The sequence below is a fragment of the Neopelma chrysocephalum genome, unplaced genomic scaffold (assembly GCF_003984885.1).
Source record: "Neopelma chrysocephalum unplaced genomic scaffold, ASM398488v2 Primary Assembly neopelma1_96770, whole genome shotgun sequence".
NCBI classification, from domain to species: Eukaryota; Metazoa; Chordata; class Aves; order Passeriformes; family Pipridae; genus Neopelma; species Neopelma chrysocephalum.
In genome coordinates, this window is record NW_020925414.1 from 349,640 (window position 1) to 370,242 (window position 20,603).

Here is a 20,603-nt window from a genome sequence, read left to right on the forward strand (position 1 = left end):
TTGCCCTCCCTTGGACACTCTCTAATAGCTTAATGTCTTTTTTATATTGTGGTGCCCAGAACTGCACACAATATTCAAGATTAGATCACCCCCGTGTAGAGCAGAGCGGGACAATCCCCTCTCTCAACCGGCTGGCGATGCTTTGCTTGACACCCCCCAGGACATGGTTGGCCCTTGTGGCTGCCAGGGCACTGCTGATTCATATTCAACTTGGCATCAACCAGGATCCCCAGTTTCCTTTCTGCAGTGCTGGTCTTCAGCAGTCTGTTTGTACATCCAGCATTGTCCCTTCTAGGTGCAGAATCCGGCACTTTCCCTTGTTAAACTTCATTTGGTTGGTGATTGCCCATCTCTCTGTCAGGATCTCTTGGTGCAGCCTCTTGGACTTTGAGGGAGTCAGCAGCTTCTCCCAGTTTAGTATCATTGTCAAACTTGCTTAGTATCCCTTCTAGTCCTGCATCCAGGTCATTTATGAAGATGTTGAAGAACACAGAGCCTAAGATGGAGCCCTGTGGAACCCCACTAGTGATGGGTAACCAGTCTGATGTCACCCCCAGTCGCTATCACCCTCTGTGCCTGACCCATGAGCCAATTGCTCACCCATCACATGATGTGTTCATCAGCTGTGTGCTGGATATTTTGTCCAGAACCATCCTGTGAGAGACAGTATCAAAAGTTTTACTGAAATGCAAAAAGATTACATCAACTGGCTTCTCTTTATCAACTGGTTAACTGTAGTTACCTGCCATAGAAGGAAATTGAGAAGCGGGACTGTTCCATCGTGAAGACGTGCTGGCTGTGACTGATGGCTGTATTGTTGTTCAGGTGTTTTTCAATAACTCTCAGAATAATCTTCTTCATAGTTTTACCAGACACTAAAGTGAGACAGGCCTGTAGTTTAATGTTTATAAAGGCAGGTGAACTTAACATTTAGCTTTGAAGATGCACACTGTAAGTTCCAAACCACAAGTCAAATGCTTATTTTTGTGCTTATTTAGTACAATTATGTAACCATTGCTTCTTTTCAGAAGGCATGCCTAACAGAAAAGCATAGTCAGTTGTTGCCCTGTTTTCCAAACACACACTGCGGAAATTGGAAAAAAAAATATATTTCATATGAACTTTTTAGCAAGTAGAAGCAGTGTTTATATATTTGTATTTCCATTTTGGTCATTTTTACCACTTAATACAGAAATTTCAGTAGTTTAGCGTAAATGGTATTGCTTTTATCCATTCAGAAACATGATTTACTGTGTTTATAATTTAACATTTTAAAGGCAAAGGAAAAAGTATGATTAGCCAATATTGTCAGAGTATGAAAGTATTTATTAATGAGGAACTTACTTTTCCTCCAACCACAAAAGTTACTCATGCAGTTCCAACTACAATATAGAACTACATGGTCTCCACAGGCAGTGTTTGGCATTATATGCCATATTTTGCTTCTGTTGGGATGTAGTAAGACTAGTAAATGAATCTGGGTAAAAATAAAATACTGTGGACTCTAAGTCATTATCACTTGAATTACAATAGTGAATTTAATACCAAGGAAGCATTATCCCACGGTATTTGAATTCATCTGTCACAAGTTCTGCTTTACAAGCTGTTTTTATAAAAATGTATTATATTGGGATTTAATACTGTGATCTATCCTGTATTCAACATTGTATAACAGGCAGTCATTAATACCTGTGTTTTGTGTGCAAGAACTTTATACTGATCTGGTTTTAGTCTGTTTAATCACAGTGTATGACTAGGTTAGAGGCTGTGGAAGTTGAGCAGGTAGTTTCTGTGTTCTTTTTGTTCAGAATTTAATGGTTTTAGGGTGTCTGTACATCGTGGAGCCTTTATAAATGCGATAATGTTAAAAAAGGCTGGTTTCATACGAATTAATGTCTGTTCAGTGTATTGAATGATTCATCATGGCTTCTGCTTCTGGATATACGTATATTCACACCTCCTGGTGCCCTGGTCATTCAGTATCAGAATACTTAAAACACCTTTTAGACTTACTTCTTAGTGACTATATTGATCTTTCATGTGGCACATGGGGTTTTCTTCAAGACTTTGTCTCACCTATGTGTTGTGATCTGATTACCTGTTTTGTGATACCTGGTTTTCTTTAACATATCTCCTACAATTGACCAAAAGGGGGTGCTAATAGATCGAACAGTCAGATTTGTTGTATAAAGAGGTTAAGGAGATGTTTTTGTGCAATGGATCGAGTCCCAGCTACTGAATTATATCAGGTAAATACCAGTTTTCACATCTGGGTGTTGTGTAACATTCTGATCACAGCATTGCTCTCCATGGAAGGGAAATTCATGCCGTGTAAATATGGCAGCTTCTTACCATGTAGGGGTTTAAGCATGGGTTACTTAGCAGATATTTAAGATGTTCAAATTTGTTGAATTTTAGAGGTTGAATACAGGTACCTAGAACTACCAGGTTATATGTTCCACTCAGATGCCTTAATATCCTTTATCCTGATATCACAAAAGACATCCACTGTCTGTTTTTTTACTATTTGATTTCTCCTGTTCTACAGAACTGGTTAATGGCATCAGCAGAGCTGGGGTCTCTAAGGTAAGAAGGAAAGAGACCTAAGTAGGTTTCCTGCAACAAGGAACTCTGTGTCCTTATCCCACAGTGGGAAAGATGGTTGAGAGACCTGATACTAGTATGGATATTGTAGTTCTCTTGCAGACTAGAGAACTTCCAGTGGTTTCTCACAGAACCCCTTCATTTGTGTAGCAGAGATGTGGAACCTGTTTGTGACTTGGCTGGAACAGCAGATGATGGCAGAAGGGGAGTACACACTCCTCATGGAAGACGTGGTTAGGTGATCACAGTCATTTGTTTTTCCAGGACACATGATACCTATAGAAAGTTTTGAACTCTACAAATACCCATTTTCACTAGTAGTCCTCATTAATTCATTTCATGTTACTGAGCTGATGTAAGACTTGACAAGTATTTAATAAGAAGACTGTGTAGTGTAGTCTTTGCCAAATTTCTATTTCTGTCTTCTCTACACAGTATGAAAGACATTTAAATTTATTGTGAGACTCTAAAATAACAAATGGTAGCTATAACTCATTCTAGATGCAACGTTCAGTTGTATTTGCCACTGTAAAGAACTGTGCACTGTGGAAGAAAAAGTTACTTTAACCTTTTTAAAATTCCTAACACTAAAACACAGAAATATTAAAGTGTATTGTTTTATAGCACATATAAAAGCAGAGTTCATGCTGAACTGATCAGATTGATGGTAAAGACAAAATTTTTTTATACAACATTACAGTTTAAGTGAACTTTAAAAATTAGCATAATTAAAGAATAATCTATTGAAAATATTAACTTATAATAGTATAAAATAATGGCACAGGATCATATAGATCAAGTTTAAGGAATTTATATGCCCGATACAGTAGAATGGGGTGGGCAGAAAATACTTTTGTAAGTACAAACTAAATGACAATTTGAATGATGGTCTCAGAAGGCAAAAGAGCTGCTATACTGTGGGAAAGTATATCATAAAGGACACAGGTGACTTCTTTTTGTAAACCTTAATTTTACTTTTGTCTTCTGTAATTTTCAAGGGTTCTTATTTTAAAAGGCTAGCTGTTCTAATAAACCCCGGCTTTTAAAATTAAAAGCTTGTTTGTTCATCACTAATGAGCTTGCTCTCAGAAAAACATTTGAGCAGATCAACAACAGAACTGTGGCCAGCTTAGAGTCTTGTCACACTTTGTTTATTAGATAGTAACTATGAAGGAAGTTTGTTTGATACGTGTTTTGAATAGGGTATTAATGGACCTAGAAGGTAGCAGGGTTTACTGTTGCTAGCTGCATGTAAAACGCTCTGTATGGTTTCTGAAATTTAGAATTATTTTACCGGTCTATTTATGAATATTTGAAGTATTCTGTGTACAGTAATTTTAAATGGGAGTTTGATTAGTCTTTGAAGAGGGTAGAAATGGAACTTCTTGCTCTTAAGGCTTCATCATCAAGATATTTCAGCAGGGGGGAAAAAAAGCATAAGCAGTCAAAAAGAGGCAAAATGGGGTAATGCGTACGTACTCATGTTGCTTACAAAGAGAAAGGAAGAAAATAGCTTACCTTTCCAGAGGTCAGTAGCAGAAAAAAAGCAGTATAACTTAATGAGAATGGAACTGTCAAATTGTATTTTATACTTCTGCAAGTTTATCCATCACAAAAGCTATCTAAAAGTTGGCCTGGATTTGGGCAGAAGCAAATATTAGTGGGAAATTTTCTGAGAATTACTGTACTGTTCAGGACATAATAAAAGGCTTAAATCGAGTTGTACTTTAATGATTGAGATTACATATTCATTTAATTTGAAGGTAGAATAGGTGTTGTAAAGTTTATACAATTTCTAAGGGGAAACTTGAACGATGAAATGATACTTGCCATTGTGGGAGTTTGAAAAGACAGGATTGTGTGAAAGAGGTCTGTTTCCTGGTTCTCTCCTCAGTTAAGTGCCTCACATTAGGAACAAACTTGAAATGAAGCCTGTTGAAAATTAAACATTCTGGGAATCAAGAAACACTTTCTAGTGACTTCCAAATAGTAGTATTTCAGTTAACATGGTATTTCAGAGATGCTGGTATTTTCCAAGCTCCAGATTACTTTCCTGTGAGATATGTAACAAATGGAAGAATCAGCAGCCTGTCATCTTTAAAGCAAAACTGGTATTTAATGTATTTTCACGTGAGGGTCTCTCTTTCACTGACTTAAGATTCACTTTCCTAGTCTAGTCCAAAAGCCAGTTTTCAGTCACTTTTCAATTAAGAAGTCCTGAAAGAAAGTATGTGCTTTCCAACTCACTGCAATCCAAGGATGGACAGAAGGTAACACATGTAAGAAATGTACAAGGTTTCAAATTCCGGCAACAATTGGGCATGCTCCAGAACCACATAGTCAAAAGAAATGGCTTTGAAAGGTGATGAAGAGGAGTAGAAGATGACTTAGGTTAGTAAGCTGTCCATCTGTTTTTGAAGAAGAGCTGAAACATCATGGGGAGCTGCAAGGTGTGATGCCTTGCAAATTACCCCAGTTGACAGAGACACCTTGTGCAAAAAAATCAGCTACTCCTGTATAAAATGTGGAGGCACCTCAGAAAGAACTTCTGCCAACCTTTAATCTGGTGGGGGTTTTGCCCTGCTCTTCCCTATTAACTATAAAGGTGCTACTAAAAACAATGTCAAATTACATAATGCTGAGTGGAGATAATTTTGGAAGGGCATGGCATTTATACTTCGCAAAGCTTTTCCAATTTAAAACAAAACAAGCAACCCACACACAATCTTATTCAAACTGATGTGTGCTAAATTTTGTTCCAAATTGAACTTACATTACAAGAAAAAGTATGATTATGATCAACCTTGTTACAATCCTTGTGTACCCAAATCTTTACATATTGATCAGACCTCTTCACAGAGCAAGGGTCAGAGAACTTCTTGATTAATAGTCTAGATTACTTTTCTTTACAGAAGGGATTAATTAAATGAATTAATTAAATGTCGTTCTTTGGACGTATGTTAAGTAATGTTGTGAACACTGTATCACGTAAAGTTCCAGAATACCTGCAGAATACTACTTTGATACTAAAGCTGCTGAAGCAGGGAAGAAACTGATTTTCCTATTACAATGGTTTTTTGCCTAATTTAAGGTTGGACATTTTGTGGCTTCAGCTACTTAGGACTGGAACACAAGTGTAATGCTGTTCAGAATGCTCTTAGGATAACTTCTGTCTTGGTGTGTTATTGAATAAGAACCATATAAGAGACTTTTATCCTAGAACTCTGGTATCTGTCTATTCTGTTTTTATGCTATATTAGTTTACATGTACAAATTAAAAAATAGGAGCTGTGTTGAGCCAGAAGCTCTCTGGTACAGAGGTTTTTGAGGTAACAGAGTAGTTACCTTTGTTATTTATTAAATTGTTTTCCTTCCTTGCACTTGAAAACTCCTTCTGGTTCTTCAAACAAAATAATTTTCCAGACAGATTTTGTCACTCTAAATGGTAATAGATGTGTCTGTCCATGTCAGAGTTGGTGATTCTATAAACTTTGTGCTTTGGAGAATTTTTGAATTCCATTGAATACCATTTGAATTTCCATTGGCACATGAAAGGTAATTTAGTAGAGTGTAATCTGCATTAGAAGTATAGATTCAATATTACTGAACTTTGTTCCAATTGCTTAGTTTTGTAAGATTCTTGAGTTGTATAGACAACTCACTTCTTGCATTTTGCTTTCTCATTTGTTTAAAATGACCTTAATTAGATATGAAGCACACTATTGTCTACTTGGATTTCTCCAAGGGTTTTGATGTGGTTTCTCACAGCCTCCTCCCAGAAAAATGGATGTGTTACAGTCTAACAAAGTGGCCCTTGCAGTGGGTGGGGAACTGGTTGACAGGCAGCACCCAGAGGGTGGTGGTACAACGCTCCTTTTCATGCTGGCAACTTGTCAGAAGTGGGGTCCCCAGGGATCAATACTGGGCCCAGCACTGCTTGATATCATCATAAGTGATTGGTGGGATCAAGTGTACCCTGATAAAGTTTGCTGATGATACCAAACTGAGTGGGGAAGTAGTCACTTTGTAAAGGAAGTGACACTTTGCAGGAAGACCTAGAAGGCTGGAAGAGTGGGCTAACTTATGAGGTTATGAGGTTCCACACGGGCAAGTTGTTGTCCTTACAGCCTGGGAAATCGTAATCCAGGAGTGCAGCACAGTCTGGGTTCTACGCAGCTGGGGACCAGCTCTGGGGAAAGGGACCTGGCAGTCCAGGAGGAAGACAAGCTCCATGGGAGTGATCTTTGCTACTCAGCAAAGAAAGGCAACAGACTGCAGGGTTGCATCAACAACTTGCATCAACCACCAGAGATGAAGAAGTTATTATCCCACTCTTCAGCACTTGTCAGGCCACATCTGGAATACTGTATGGACAGGCTAGAGAGGTCCAGAGAAGGGCCACAAAGCTGACCAAAGGACCAGGAATCCTGCAGCGTAAGGGAAGGCTGAGACAATTGGGTTTGTTCAGTCTTGAGAAGAGTAGGCTTACGGGAGACCTTGTAATCATATTCCACTATTTAAAAGATCTTTACACAGAAGGTGGAGACTCCCTTTTTACAGGGAGTCATATGGAAAGGAAATTAATGATACAAGTTACTCCTGGGGAGATTTCGTTTAGACACAAGAGGAAAATTTTTTACAATATGGTAAGACAGTCAGCCATTGGAAGAGTCTCCCCAGGGAAGTGGTGGGTTCTCCAGTGTTGGACAATTTGAAGATTCAGCTGGAGAGAGTGCTGGGCCGTCTTGTCTAGACTGTGATTTTGCCAAGAAAGGTTGGAACAGATGGTCTTTGAGGTCCCCTTCCAACCTGGTATTCTATGATTAGCTCAGAGAATTAGACTGCTTGACTTGGTTCACCTGCTGTGGCATTATTTTGCCAAAAGATGATTTGTACTCCAAGGGCTGAACCCTGATGTTAGTGACATAATGCAAGTTAAGGTCAGCTTTTGCTTGTTAATTCAGTGATGTGAAATTGGGTTCTGTGTTTCCATGTGTACCTTACAGATTTAGCAATTATGCAAGAAGATTAACCATATTTCTTGGAAATGAATAAGCTGACCCAAACTAATTTAGAAAGTAATCAAAATAGTTGTGAGTTTTGCCCACTCAAAACCAGAAAATTGTGTTTGCAGTATCAGCTTAAAGTTTGTTTAGTAATTTTTTGTTTGGGTTTGGTTTTGTTTTTTTTTTTTCAATTGGTAATGTTCTGCTGTTAAAGTGTAGAACTGGAGCTTCACCATTACAAATAGATTTAGGATTTTTTTTCCTCCAATACCATCATTTTCAGGATCAGAGTTCCAGAATGCTTGCAGCAGCTGTGTGTTTTTATGTCTGTTCGTGACAAACCAGCTACTGTACATTCATATAGAGCAGTACAGTCCTTGCCACTGGCAGTCTCTCTGTGACAGAGAGCCTGTAGGCTGACATAAAGTGCAGCCTGTTGTGAACTACTAAATGAGAGTCTGCCAAAAACTCAGCAGACAGAACTAATTGGGGAGAAAAAGGATTTTTGTGCCCTCATCTCTCCCTCTTCATTTTTTTTACAAGACGGATATTGTTAAAGTAACTTGTTTATGTAAGATTTGTCTGCCTCTATTTTCTCATTGCATGAATCATTTTTTAACTTCAAGTCTTGCACCGCAGGTCACTGAGCACTTCCACATGGCGGCTGGCGGAGGACCAAACTCGAGACACGCAACTCATCACAGTTGATGAAAAATTGGTAAGAGTTTTCTACTGAATACTGCTATGATACAGCCTTCAGGGTTATTTCTGCACAATAGGCATTCAGTATGGTATTCTGTGTTCTTCTAGGAAAGCCATATAAATGTGAACTACAAAGCAACAGTCCCTCATTATTTTTAAAAGGATAACATCAGTAAAACATAAGTATGTGATTGCTTAACACTTTGAATGCCATATTTCAATGTAAATGATCAGTACCTGACTTATTAATTTTTATATTTTGGTCAAGGACCAGTGTGAGCTGTAATTAATAATTTATTCTTTTTAAATTTGTGTATATTTTCTGTGTAGTGAAATTACACAGAATTTTACCAGTTTCCTAATATTTTCTTCATTAGGACCCATATTACTGAAGATACTGTGTAAGGAAACATCATGGAAGATTATTGTTACTATGCAATATACACTGTAGCTTTTGAATATGCATGAAGGTTAGATTACAGCTAGAAACAAATGCATAACATTCTTCTGCTAATCAGTAGCAGATCAGAAATTTGGCAGTCTTTTCTTGTAAGTTCTTCCATAATGTGTGGTCTGTTACTCTAGATGCAACCTGACACTTATGTTTATATTATTCAATAGTATAATTTTTGTAAGACTTCTGGGGGGAATGCGTCACAGCAGAAGCATGCTTTTCATTGGGTTTCATATCACTTTTGAATCTTCAGGAAAAAAATATTCCTATTGTATGTTCCAGGCAATTCACATTGTATGTACTTTTTTGTATCCCCTTAACTACCTAAGAAATATTTAGAATTTGTATTTATAAATTGTACATTTGCAATGATAACTAGAATTAGAGACAGCTGAAGTTTAACAGGCTACTGGAAAAAAACCCCATACCTACTTTAACAACTCTTTAGTGCTTTTTTCTTGTATATTTTGTATGTAGATGTTACAATAATAATCTACATACAGGTAAAAAAAGTTATTTCATAAAGTTTCTGAATTTAAGAAGTAACAGTATAATTTTAGGTTCAGAAATTAGGGAAAAAATTAGTACTTAATTCTAGCAAACATAATTATCTTGCTAATCGAGTTGCATAACTAGGAATTCAGGAACTTTGTACAGAGTTCATGAGTCACTGTGTAAATAAGATTCAACAGACCACATTTTCCTAAATGAATTTTAGATGCAGTGTTCTTTAACAGTAAAAAAAAAAAGTGTATCTAAACAGAGGTTTTATAGTGCCTGAATTTGCAGTATCGCATTTCCCTATTGTGGCCTCAGGTGATGGATGCATAGATCTGAAAGAGACATCAGCACAAAGACAAACACACAAGATAAATTCTCTTCTATCTTCCATTTTGTGTTTAAATGTACATTATCTAAAGTTAGGGTTGTACTATCTACAACTGTGAGAGTTTATGCTTCCAGTTGAGTTAAAGTGAAACTAATTTGAAATACAACTATTCACTTGCTGTAGTGTTATTGTAAAATGAATGTAAGTGAAGTACTTATTTCTAGTGTAATTGTATGTTGTCATGAAGTTGAAGACTCTCTTATTATAGTTGCTGTGATTTTTTTGCAATCTCGTAGTTGCAGCCTTTGAATATTTTTATTTATATATATATAATTTATATAAACTACTACTTTATCTTTAGTTGTTTTGAGTACTAGGTTAAATGTCTGACTGAATAGTATTTTCCTACAGTGTTGTGCATGTAGGTCCACATTCTAAATGCACAAACCTTCTTTTTCCAGATTATTGTAGGACCTCAAACAAAATGACAGAACATTAGAATAATTTGTGGATTTAGTTAAATTTTTGGAGTAGTTTCCGTAATGTCATAAAGTAACCAATAATTCATGTTCTGTTAACTGGCAAAAATTATGTTCTGTTAGCAAGGAAAATATTCACAGAAGGGTTTGATGTGGTTTCAACTCTTTCAGGATTAGAAGAAGTTCTTCAGACATTTGTTAAACTTTATGGAAAAGTAGAGTACCTTCTTAACTTATTGTAGGTTGCTGCAATATTTTGCCCAATTTTAAGTAGGATTAATTACAACCCATTAAAGCCAATTTAAGAATCTACATAAATTTTCTTTAATTAATGTTGCAAAGCATAACCAAACCATTATTTCCTTGCAAATTGTAATTAAACTGTATTCTGAAAGTTGATACTTAGTGTTCAATTTCAAAAGAACCCTTCTTTCATTTTACTGATTGTTAGAAATCCTTAAATCATATTTTGATGGATTTGTCTTCCTGGTTTTATTTATATATATATAGTACTTATTTTTTTTTAAAGGTGAACATCACCTTATAGGTGCTTTTACATGCACATCAGAAAACAGAGCAAGAACAGGTGGAAAGTGGGATATGGTTGTGCTTGTTTGCCTTGCTCCTCTTGAAACTTATTTGAAACTGAACTCTTCTGTGACTTGATGTTTACAATGCTAGCAGAGTAACGTTGTGGTTGTTGAAAACTTTCAACTGCATATTGTAGTGTAATTAATCTATTTCCAGTGCTTTTGTAGACCTTGTGTTCATATGTGTACATGCATATGCTAGACCTTGTTCAACAGAAATTCCTTTGAATTACCTAGAGTCTGATTGGGTTCTCTTTGTGTTAGCAAAAACAAATAGAAGGTGGATGAGCATCCTGACACTGAATAATTAAGTGGTAGTCAGTCACCTGCTTACTGCAGGTCACCTGCAGGTCACCTGCTTACTGCAGAATGTGTTGAATACAACAGAAAAATGAGTTGTAATGAAATAGTAGTAAAAACAGTAGTTTAGACCACATTCATTTCACACTAGAAAAAAATTGGGACTCTTAAATGGGAAAGGATTTAAGTGCTCAGCTTGCATAGAACACATCCAAGAAATTATATCTTTGTCTCAGTTATCAGCTGTTTTCTGTGAATACTGAATAAAATAACTTTTAATGAACAGTAAAATCTGAAGAAAATAGCATACAAAATGAACAAAGCTCAGTGGAAATACAGTTCTTGCATGACATTTTGAATCTCTGGCCACCAATTAGATTGTATTCCAAGAGTTTGGACAAATAGCTGTGTGAAAAGTAGACTCTCAAGACCCTGCTTGCATTAGGAAATTTGGGCTGTAGAGGGCAAAGGCCATCGGCAGCAAATCTCAGGTAGTGTTCCAAATTATTTAACTGTTCATGTGTATGTTATAACATAGCTTCCGTCATTATTATAAAAAGTTGAAGTGGTTTTGCCTGAAATGGAGGTTTGAACTGTCCTGATTCCTGCAGTTTGTTCCAGTTATTGAGAGTAGGGTGCATCAATACTGTTTGTTGTAGCTAAGTGTCTTCCAGTTGAGCATGAGCGCTTTAGCAGGCTTCCCAGCCAGTTCTGGTAATACTGCATTTTGGGTGTCTAGCTGGAGTTGGGCACTTTGGTCAGGGTTGCACCCTGCAGTTGAAAGGTATCCACAAATATTTGTCAATAAAAGGACCTTTATGTTGGTTAAATGGTGACAGTATTTAAAGAATGTTTTAAAATTAGAACTACTGCCAGAAATTATCCTTTGCATTGCTAAAGCAGAATATTCCACTGACAATATATATGCAGTAGCTCAAAGCAAAAATTATTGCAAGAGCAGTTATAGGAATTGGTCACTGGGGAGGCACTAGAAGAGTTGTGGAACTGTGGTTAAGGATCAGTTGTAGTCATCTCACAGATGTTTTTATTCTGTACCAGGCCAAGATAAAATAGGAGTTGCTAGACAGAGTTAAGCATTCCAGACCAGTGCTATCAAGTGCAGTTGAAATGTCACTGAATTAGTTTTTGCAGCATTGTGCAAACATCTAGGGACAGACTATTATGAGTATGACAGGCTAGGTAGAATGATGACATTTCGTCACCTGTCCTGAAGTTGTTTTGTTTGGTCTATAGTGTTAGCTAACCTTTTTTCAGTAATGGTTCAGCAGTCTCAGTACTGAAGCTCAGCAGAGGGCCATTTTCCTTTAGATCGTAGACAAACTCTACATAACTCACTGAAGGTGACTTATATACACCAAACTGGGCACAGAAAATCTGAACCTTTATTTGAGGATGAGCTGTTCATACTTTTCAAAAGACATTCAAGATGAGCAGTGAATACCATATACTGCAGCAGCCTAGGCCAAAGCAAGTAAATGCACATAGCGGATGAAGGGAAGGCCATGATGTTATCTACCTGGACTTTAGTAAATGCTTTCCCACAACTTTCTCCTGGAAAAACTGCCTGCTCATGGCCTGGATGGGTGTACTTTTCACTCCTTGAAAGACTGCATGACTGGAAGGCCAAGCCCGAAGAGTAGTGTGAATGTAGTTAAATCCAGCTGGCAGCCAATCGCAAGTGGTGTTCCCCAGGGCTCAGTATCAGAGCCCTGTTTAATAACATGACTGATGATCTGGGCAAGAGGATCGAGTGCACCCTCAGTCAGTTCACCAGTGCTGCCAGTTTGAGCAGGAGTGTTGATCTGCTGGAGGGCAGGAAGGTTCTGCAGAGATCAGGACAGGTTGGATCAGTGGGCTGGGGCCAGTGATATGAGGTTTAACAAGACCTAGTTCTGGGTCCTGCCCTTGGATCACAACAACCTGGGGCAGTGCTGCAGGCTTGGGGCAGAGTGGCTGGAAAGCTGCCTGGTGGAAAAGGACTTGGGGGTTCTGGTTGACAGAGGCTGAACATGATCCAGCATGTGCCCAGCTGGCCAAGAAGGCCAGTGGCATCCTGGTTGGAACAGCTGTAGTGGGGGCAGCAGGACCAGGGCAGTGATTGTCCCCCTGTACTGGCACAGATGAGACTAAACCTCAAATCCTGTGTACAGTTCTGGGTGCCTCGCTAGAAGAAAGAAAATGAGGAGCTGGAGCGTGTCCAGAGAAAGGTAACAGAGCTAGTGAAGGGTCTGGAGCACAGCTGTTACAAGGAGTGGCTGAGGAAACTCAATCTGTTTAGCCTGGAGAAAAAGAGGCTCAGAACAGACTTTATCATTCCCTTCCAGTACTTGAAAGGAGGTTGTATCCAGGTGGGGGTCTTCTCCCAAGTAGCAAGTGATAGGACAAAAGGAAATGCTTTCAATATTAGGAAAAATTTCTTCCCAGGAAGGATTCTCAAGCATTGAATTAAGCTGCCTGGGGAAGTGGTTAGGTCGCCATCCGTGGAGGTACATAAAATATGTGTAGATGTGGCACTTGAGGACATGTTTTAGTGGTGGATTTGGCCATGCTGGATTAACATTTGGACTTAAATGATCTTATGGGCCTTTCCAATTATTTCCTAAATGATTCTATGATTCTAATAACTATTCTAAAATCTGTGTCAAGAATCTCAGCAGCTACCTCTTGGCTGTCTAGAAGTAGAATTTAGTGTCTATTTTAAGTGTTTACTACTAGATAATCCTGGAGTAACAGTGTATTAATAGGATTCTCAGAATGTGAACCTTTTCAGCAAAATAGTTGTGGAAGCATTCCAGGCCATTTTTTCTAGAAGACTGTGGTGTTAGCAAACATCAGTCGGTGTTTTTAGAATTGAGTCATAGTTTGTTCACTATCCAAATCCCAATTTTGGCTAGGATTAGAAATTACTGAAATTGTATAATCTTTGTTTGATTAAAGAAGCATAGACTTTACTGTAATAAGCAGTGATAATACTGCAGCTCAAAGTAAAATATACAAACAAGTGAAAAATAGCCTGGAATGATGAAACTTCTTCAAATGTCAATCTGATAGTCTACAGTGCTCTGAAACAAAGGACACAGCAAATCAAGCTTTAACATGCATTTTAAAGTGTGATCATTGCTTCCCTAAAAACTGAGAGTATTAGTATACTTTACTCTGAAAACAAAAGCAGTAAAATGTCATAAAGTTATGTGTGAGACAGTGTGACATCGCATTTGAAGACTGTGTAGAGGAGCTGTTTTTGCAACTTCATGAAGAGAAACATTTGGCAAAGTATGCATTTATTAAGGACAGGCTTACTAGATTTCCTTTTATTGAAGCTACTATTCAGCCAAGAATTCTCTAAGCATTACCACTGTGTTAGATAATAAGGATATAGTGGATGTTCTGTGTTTTGGTTTTTCAAAATGCTGTTAACCTGTTGTGGGTTGTTACTTGATGGTGAGTTCAAACCATTCCTAAAGTAACTTAATGGAATAAAAGAATTTGGAATAATGTTTTCTTCGTTTAATCCACTCTAGCTGCAATATTTATTCAAGTGGTTACCATGAAGGATTCAGTTCAGGGCAGCTTTCCTCTTTAGATGAGGAATGTAACTTAAAAGTTTTTCTGTGCTTTATATGTGTAGCTCTGTGATAGGGATTTGTCATATTCAGAGGGTACATGGTACCAGGATGGAAATCTTTTTGTGGGTTCAGACAGTTACCCATTCCTTCCCCTTAGCCTCAAATTTCCCTCTTGTGGGTTGTCTTCTTTCTATTTATTTTTTTCCCTAAGTTGGATCAGTGGCTTACATTTTGCTTCAGGATAGTGAAAAATGAATAAAAATTAATAAAGATGTTATGTAAAATGAGGTCTAGAAAAGGTTTTTTCCCATCCTTTACTTGGTATATATGTTTTGAGAAACAGTTTCTAGCTTTGACCAAAGGGGCCTTATATGTGAAGCCTGTGATTTGGAGAAGTACTTTCTTCGATCACAGTTGTGTCAAGTAAACAGGTGATCAGCTCATTTGAACTGTGTTGTACTTGTGATTCAACCTTAAAACAAAGTTGTTTGCTGTTGATTTATAAATTATTTAATACAATGTGTTTTGGCTTCTCATTTTACCTCTTGTGCAACACTTTGTGTGGTGTTTGCATTTGGTCATCTGCAGTTGTGATGTTTGAATGATACTAGAGGCTGATTAAGGTATAAAATCACATTCTAGAAGTATTTCAAAATTAATTTAATTATTTCAATAAAAGTAAAGCATTCAGAAGAGAAGACTGTCTGACAAATACATCTGCTTTAACTAAAGTGTATAATTTAAGAGTGGATTTGTATAAAGTTAAATACTTAAAGGCCTTTATACTGTGGTCACTAATAGTTTATTTGTGAAATTGCTTTTTTGCTGCAAAACATAATCTATTAAAAAGTTCTTTTTCTATTTCTTTGTTTTATCCTGCCCTCTGCCCCCCCCCAGGTGAAGATTAAGAAATAATGTTTTGGAGAGGAAAAAACCTTCTTGGATAACTTCAACAACCAGATAATGTGAAATGTAATATTTATAGGTTTTAATGATTCTGGAGATGGTGATAATCTTTCTCTCTTAGGTACACCATTCTGGTCTACCAGAGCATATATTTATTTGTAAACAGTGATTTCATTTTTTTGTTTTTAATTGAAATAATTTGACAGTTTCTTCTTCGTAGTTATGGCTGATTGTTGCATTTGGTCTTAATTAAAGTACAAGCTCAGATGTAGTTACCAGTTTATCAAATTACATACACATTTTTCAGTACCGCAAGTTCACTATATTTTGCTCTTTGGCAGTTAAATCCCTCTTCAGTTGGAATATCCTAGCTCAATTCAGCCTATGATACTTGCTACAACTTGTTGTCATGAGCAGTTGTAGTTTGATGAAGCTTGCGGTGGTTTAGAAAACCCAGTTGGCTGATAAAGAGCTTTCTGTAAGAATGTCTGCAGGCAACAAGCTGCAACAAGTTTAGAAAACTGCGCATTTTGCAAGTAGCTCAGAACCTTGTATGAAGTGATAGATTGTTGTATCCAGAGAGCAATTGCCTTCTTATCCCTGTGTAGGTTTATTTTGTAGGCTGGGGTAAAGGATTTGGATTTCTTTGTCTGAGAATCTTTTTTTGGTGCATGGTAGTGCTATCTCTGCTGGGTATTGGAAGGAGGAGTGTCTGTGATTGAGGTTATGCAGCCTTCTAACATCTGAAGTGTCTGTTCCGTCTGGGCTTCCTTCATGCAGCATTCTTGTGCAAAAATTTCAAGGCTTCAATCAGGAGCACTGGGTCAAAGAATGTCTCTTTGAAGGGTATGCAGGCAATTTTTTTTTTTCATTTCATTACATAGTGTTTAATTTTCTATCCAAGAATAAATGTTTTGAAGAGCTTGCTGTGATGGCTGCTCAGAACAAATTAAAGGAATATCATTATGCCATGTTTAGTTTTTCTAGATTCCAGAGGGTTGTTCAGCATGCAAATACTTTGATTTTGGGGGTCTAAATATGCAAGCCATGTTTCTAATCTGCTAGAAAAAATAAAGTCATTGATACAGTCAAGGAATCAATAGGGGTAAGAAGTAAATTCATTCTTTGAAGCTGTTTTGTTCAATAGTTTTGATTTTTAAAGACCGGACAGTACTTTCATGTTCTCATGAAATGGTACCATTATCTTAACCTTTTCTAGAACACCTAAGGTAGTATCCCACATTACGAAGTATTTCTGTAGATGACATGAATTCTTTTTGTCTTGTCAGGAATAGTGAATAAACAATTCCCTGTAGAGAGCTTGCTTTTCTATCCATTCAAATGTGTCTTTCTGCATTTCTGTAGTATATCTAAGTTGTAGATTTAAACTGCAAATCATAGCCTAACTAACAGAGTTCTGTGTACAGACAAGCTGTTTCTAGTTATGAAGTTCTAGCTGAATTGTTTTATCAATTCAGAAAGGAAAAGCTCTCCTTGTTTGGAAAGCCCAGTAATCCCATGGGAATCTTCGAACATCTTGGTCATGCTGCAAGAGAGTCTGGTACTTGTTCAGTATTTCCTCTTTTTACTCAGAACATCAGTGATGTAATGGAATCAGATGCTTTTCAAGTTCTTGGTGGCATGTTTGTGAGGTATCTTTGACTCCTTTCATGACTGTTTTCTCAAACTTGCAGAGTTAACATGAGTTAAGCGAGGACAGGGACCATGGAGGGAACAGCTGATGTTCATATCCAGAGTTTTAATATGCAATTTAGTTCTTGTGTTGTGAAGCATAAAATGTAGGGAAATTGCTTAGTCTCTTATATATCTTTCTGGCATACTCAGTTCTACCCTCTCGATAAAGTCCATTGACTTACGTTTAGTGCAGAAGAAAGTCTGCTTGATGAGAAAATAACCTTTATCCTATTACCTCTTAGCCTGAAAACTGGGTTAAAAAGTAAGAAGAAGCTGAGCTATAAGGAATTTCTATAAAGTGCTGATAAGATGTACCAAATGCGATACTTTTTAAAGATGTTTTAATTATGTTGCAGATGTTTTAAAAAAATTAAGACTACGGTTAGTAATTCTGATTAGAATTTCTGACAAAGTTGATAATTTTTCTTTCCCAGTTCATTTTCTAGATGTGTACCTAAATTCATATATAAAAATAAGTAACCTTCTTTTTGTGTAGACCGATGTCAGTATAAATCATGTATTTTAGAGTTTTCACTGAGTAGCATGTTATCCAATCAGAAGCTGTTTTAAGATAAATATTGTAATTTGTACTAGTATTTTATTTTTTAGTCTTCTGGTTTGTATTTTTTCTTAGGTGCATTTTCTTAGAACCGCATTTTGTTGCCATGTCAACTCTATTTGAAAGCATTTTTGGGTCAGCATATTCTGGTTCTCTAAGTCAGAAGTTGAATATCTTCTCAGTAATGTCTGGTTCCAATACAAATTCTTACTTTTCTATCACCATTTTGTAAACATAATTGTATGTTGTAGTCTCCTTTGATTTTTTTTTCCCCACAGCAATAGAAACTGAAAGGAAACGTGTAGTGTATCAAGTTGAATTACTGAATTTAATTGATGATGGATTTCTCTCTATTGTGTTAGAAAGTATAAGACCATGATTTCTGTCCTGTAAATAACCTTAAAGGCCAAGCATATAAAGGCCAAAGCATTAATGACAGAAATGGACTTCTAGATAGAACAAGCTAAAACCAGTTTGTGAAGTAACACCACATTTTAGTTATAATTCAGCATTTTTAGAGAGAGATTTTTGAAACCATTTTAACTAATCATAAAGATAATGTGAAGAAACTAGTGTTGTCCAATCGTATTAAGCTGTGTATTTTATTGATAACGTTAAAACAGTCAAAGCCCCATCAACCCTTCCCATCCCCACCAGGGAGTACCAAGGTGGTACTGTTAGAAAAGAACCTTCTAAAACGCATTTAAGGCTTAAAAGCTATATGCACTAATTAACTAAATACAGTGAACTTTTAAGCTGTTAATAGCCGCAACATCCCTGATGCATAGACCTTCAATATGCTAACACTGCATAACAGTTCTCTATTGTGCATCTCCTTAATGAGGGTAACTGTGTCAGTTCTTTTCTTGCTTCACTACCTGCTGTGTATGGAAATTATGTACACTATTTAGCACTTTCTTTCAACCTTTAAAGTGCATGCATATTACATAGAAGCATTACATCTTAGGGTAAGGGACAGCTTTTAACAGGTCTGACTTCCTTATAGTTTCTTAAGTGCAACTTTTCTTCCTCTAAAAAGCACTCACCAACAGGAATTTTGCTCTAAATTTGCATTTCTTGATTGGGGATTTGCTTCTGTTTTTCTCACCACTTGTAACTGTGGCAAAGTTCTGTTACAGCAATCACTTTCTCTATAAAAGGACATGTGAAGAATAGAGAACATGCATGACAATGAAGGCAGACATTGGTTGGATTTCTTGATACTGTTCTTAGTAGCAGACCATACACTAGTGTGACAGTATTGTCAGGCTACACTTTAAACCACTGCTTTTTGCCACTTTTTTCACCCTCACCTTTGATGGATACCTTTTTTTTAATAAATAAAAGCCTAAAAAGTTAGTTAATTTTTAACCCTTAAAGTTAAATGCTGCTCCATAGCTACCATTCAATTAGGAATTAATTACTTGGAAGTTGTGAGGTGAAAAGAAAAGAACACTAGACTGCTTGATAATGGAATTTAAACTTTAGTATTCTTTGCTCTAGCTGGCAGCCCAGAGACATTGTTAGCTAGTTAAAACTTAATTCAGAATTAATGCTTCATACAATGTAGAGATAATCAGTCTTATGATTTCATCACAGGAAATCTTACCAAAGCTATCGATTTTTAAGACTTTGCTGTACATCCAAATTTGTACTCAACAGCTCAGACTTTATTTGCTGTCCAGATTAGATTAGGAATTGGCCAAGGTGTTCCTGCTTCACAGCAGAAATTCCAGTGTACGTAGTGTCCCAGTTCACTGCCAGGCTCTACGTGTTTGCTCCCTTGGGTGTTTTGCAGCTTAAATGGATAAGGGAGCTTTGAGAAGATGCACCTCAGCCACATATTTAACATCGATTGGACCCCTTTCCCTGCAAAGACTGAAGATTATGAAACAAGTAATACTCAAATTTGGGAACTCTACCTGGGCTTTATTTGGAAAGCTTCTTAATTGATACTTCAGAGGAAGCTTTGTAAGGTTTTCAGATGGGCATAAATCAGATCATAACTTCTGATTTTCTTATTCCTGACAGAATTCCTGAAAAACAGTAACTTTACAAAATTCACTTAAGTCATATGCTTATGGTTTATTTTGTAAATACACATAACTTTTAATGAATGTTAAAAGTAAGGACTTCATTAAAGTTGCATCAGAAACACACAAAAAACAGAGATTATTCCCAGTGCACAAGAATAGCCTGAATTTTGGCTTTCATTAAAGATACGAAGACTACATTCTGAACTGCTGGTTGTCTGTGATCAAATCTACATTTTATAGACTGTAAGCTCTAGAGTCATCAGTAGTGATTAGCTCACCAAGATATTACTGAAATACTATGTTAAGCTTTGCAAGACAATCTGCTATTGTGACTTATGCTGGGAGTATAGTATAAATATCAGAACTGAAAAAGTAATGAATTGTGTTTGAAAAATATACCACCATTGAACTACAATATACTGTTTATTTAATAGTATATACAAAATTGAACTAATTAGGGGAATTGGTACAAAGCTGTCTATTCTAGGTAGGCTCTAGCTGCTAGTACTTCTGTCCATTTTCATTTAAAGCTTTTCTGATGGTTTTGTTTTCAAGCTAAGAAATAGTATCTGTAAGAACAGTTGCTTATGGTAGTAAAGCAGTGAAGTGTTGCCTTAACTGTAAATTATTCTGAGAGAAATAATATTTTTTCAGTTGTTTGGTTATCCTCTTTGTTTTTCTAAATTCAGGTAAACTAAGGCTGCCTCTTCTTTGATTTGGAAGTTTATAGGCTAAAAACATTGCTGTAGTCTTATTGTGAACTAACTGATTTTCATGCACATTCTTTAATCTGAGGATTGTGGAGTTGTTGTAGAGCGCTTGAAAGTTGTGCACTGTAAAAAAACTGTATATTTAA

At 36.7% G+C, this 20,603-nt stretch overlaps 1 protein-coding gene across 1 annotated transcript in view; it reads left to right on the forward strand.

Annotated features, from left to right (window-relative positions):
- NDUFS4 (NADH:ubiquinone oxidoreductase subunit S4) overlaps nt 1-20,603 on the forward strand; it is a 45,057-nt gene that overhangs the window by 9,588 nt on the left and 14,866 nt on the right. Inside the window, exon 2 of the mRNA XM_027709326.1 lies at nt 8,250-8,328. Within this exon, the coding sequence (XP_027565127.1) occupies nt 8,250-8,328 (79 nt within the window). The remainder of the gene's footprint in view (nt 1-8,249; nt 8,329-20,603) is intronic.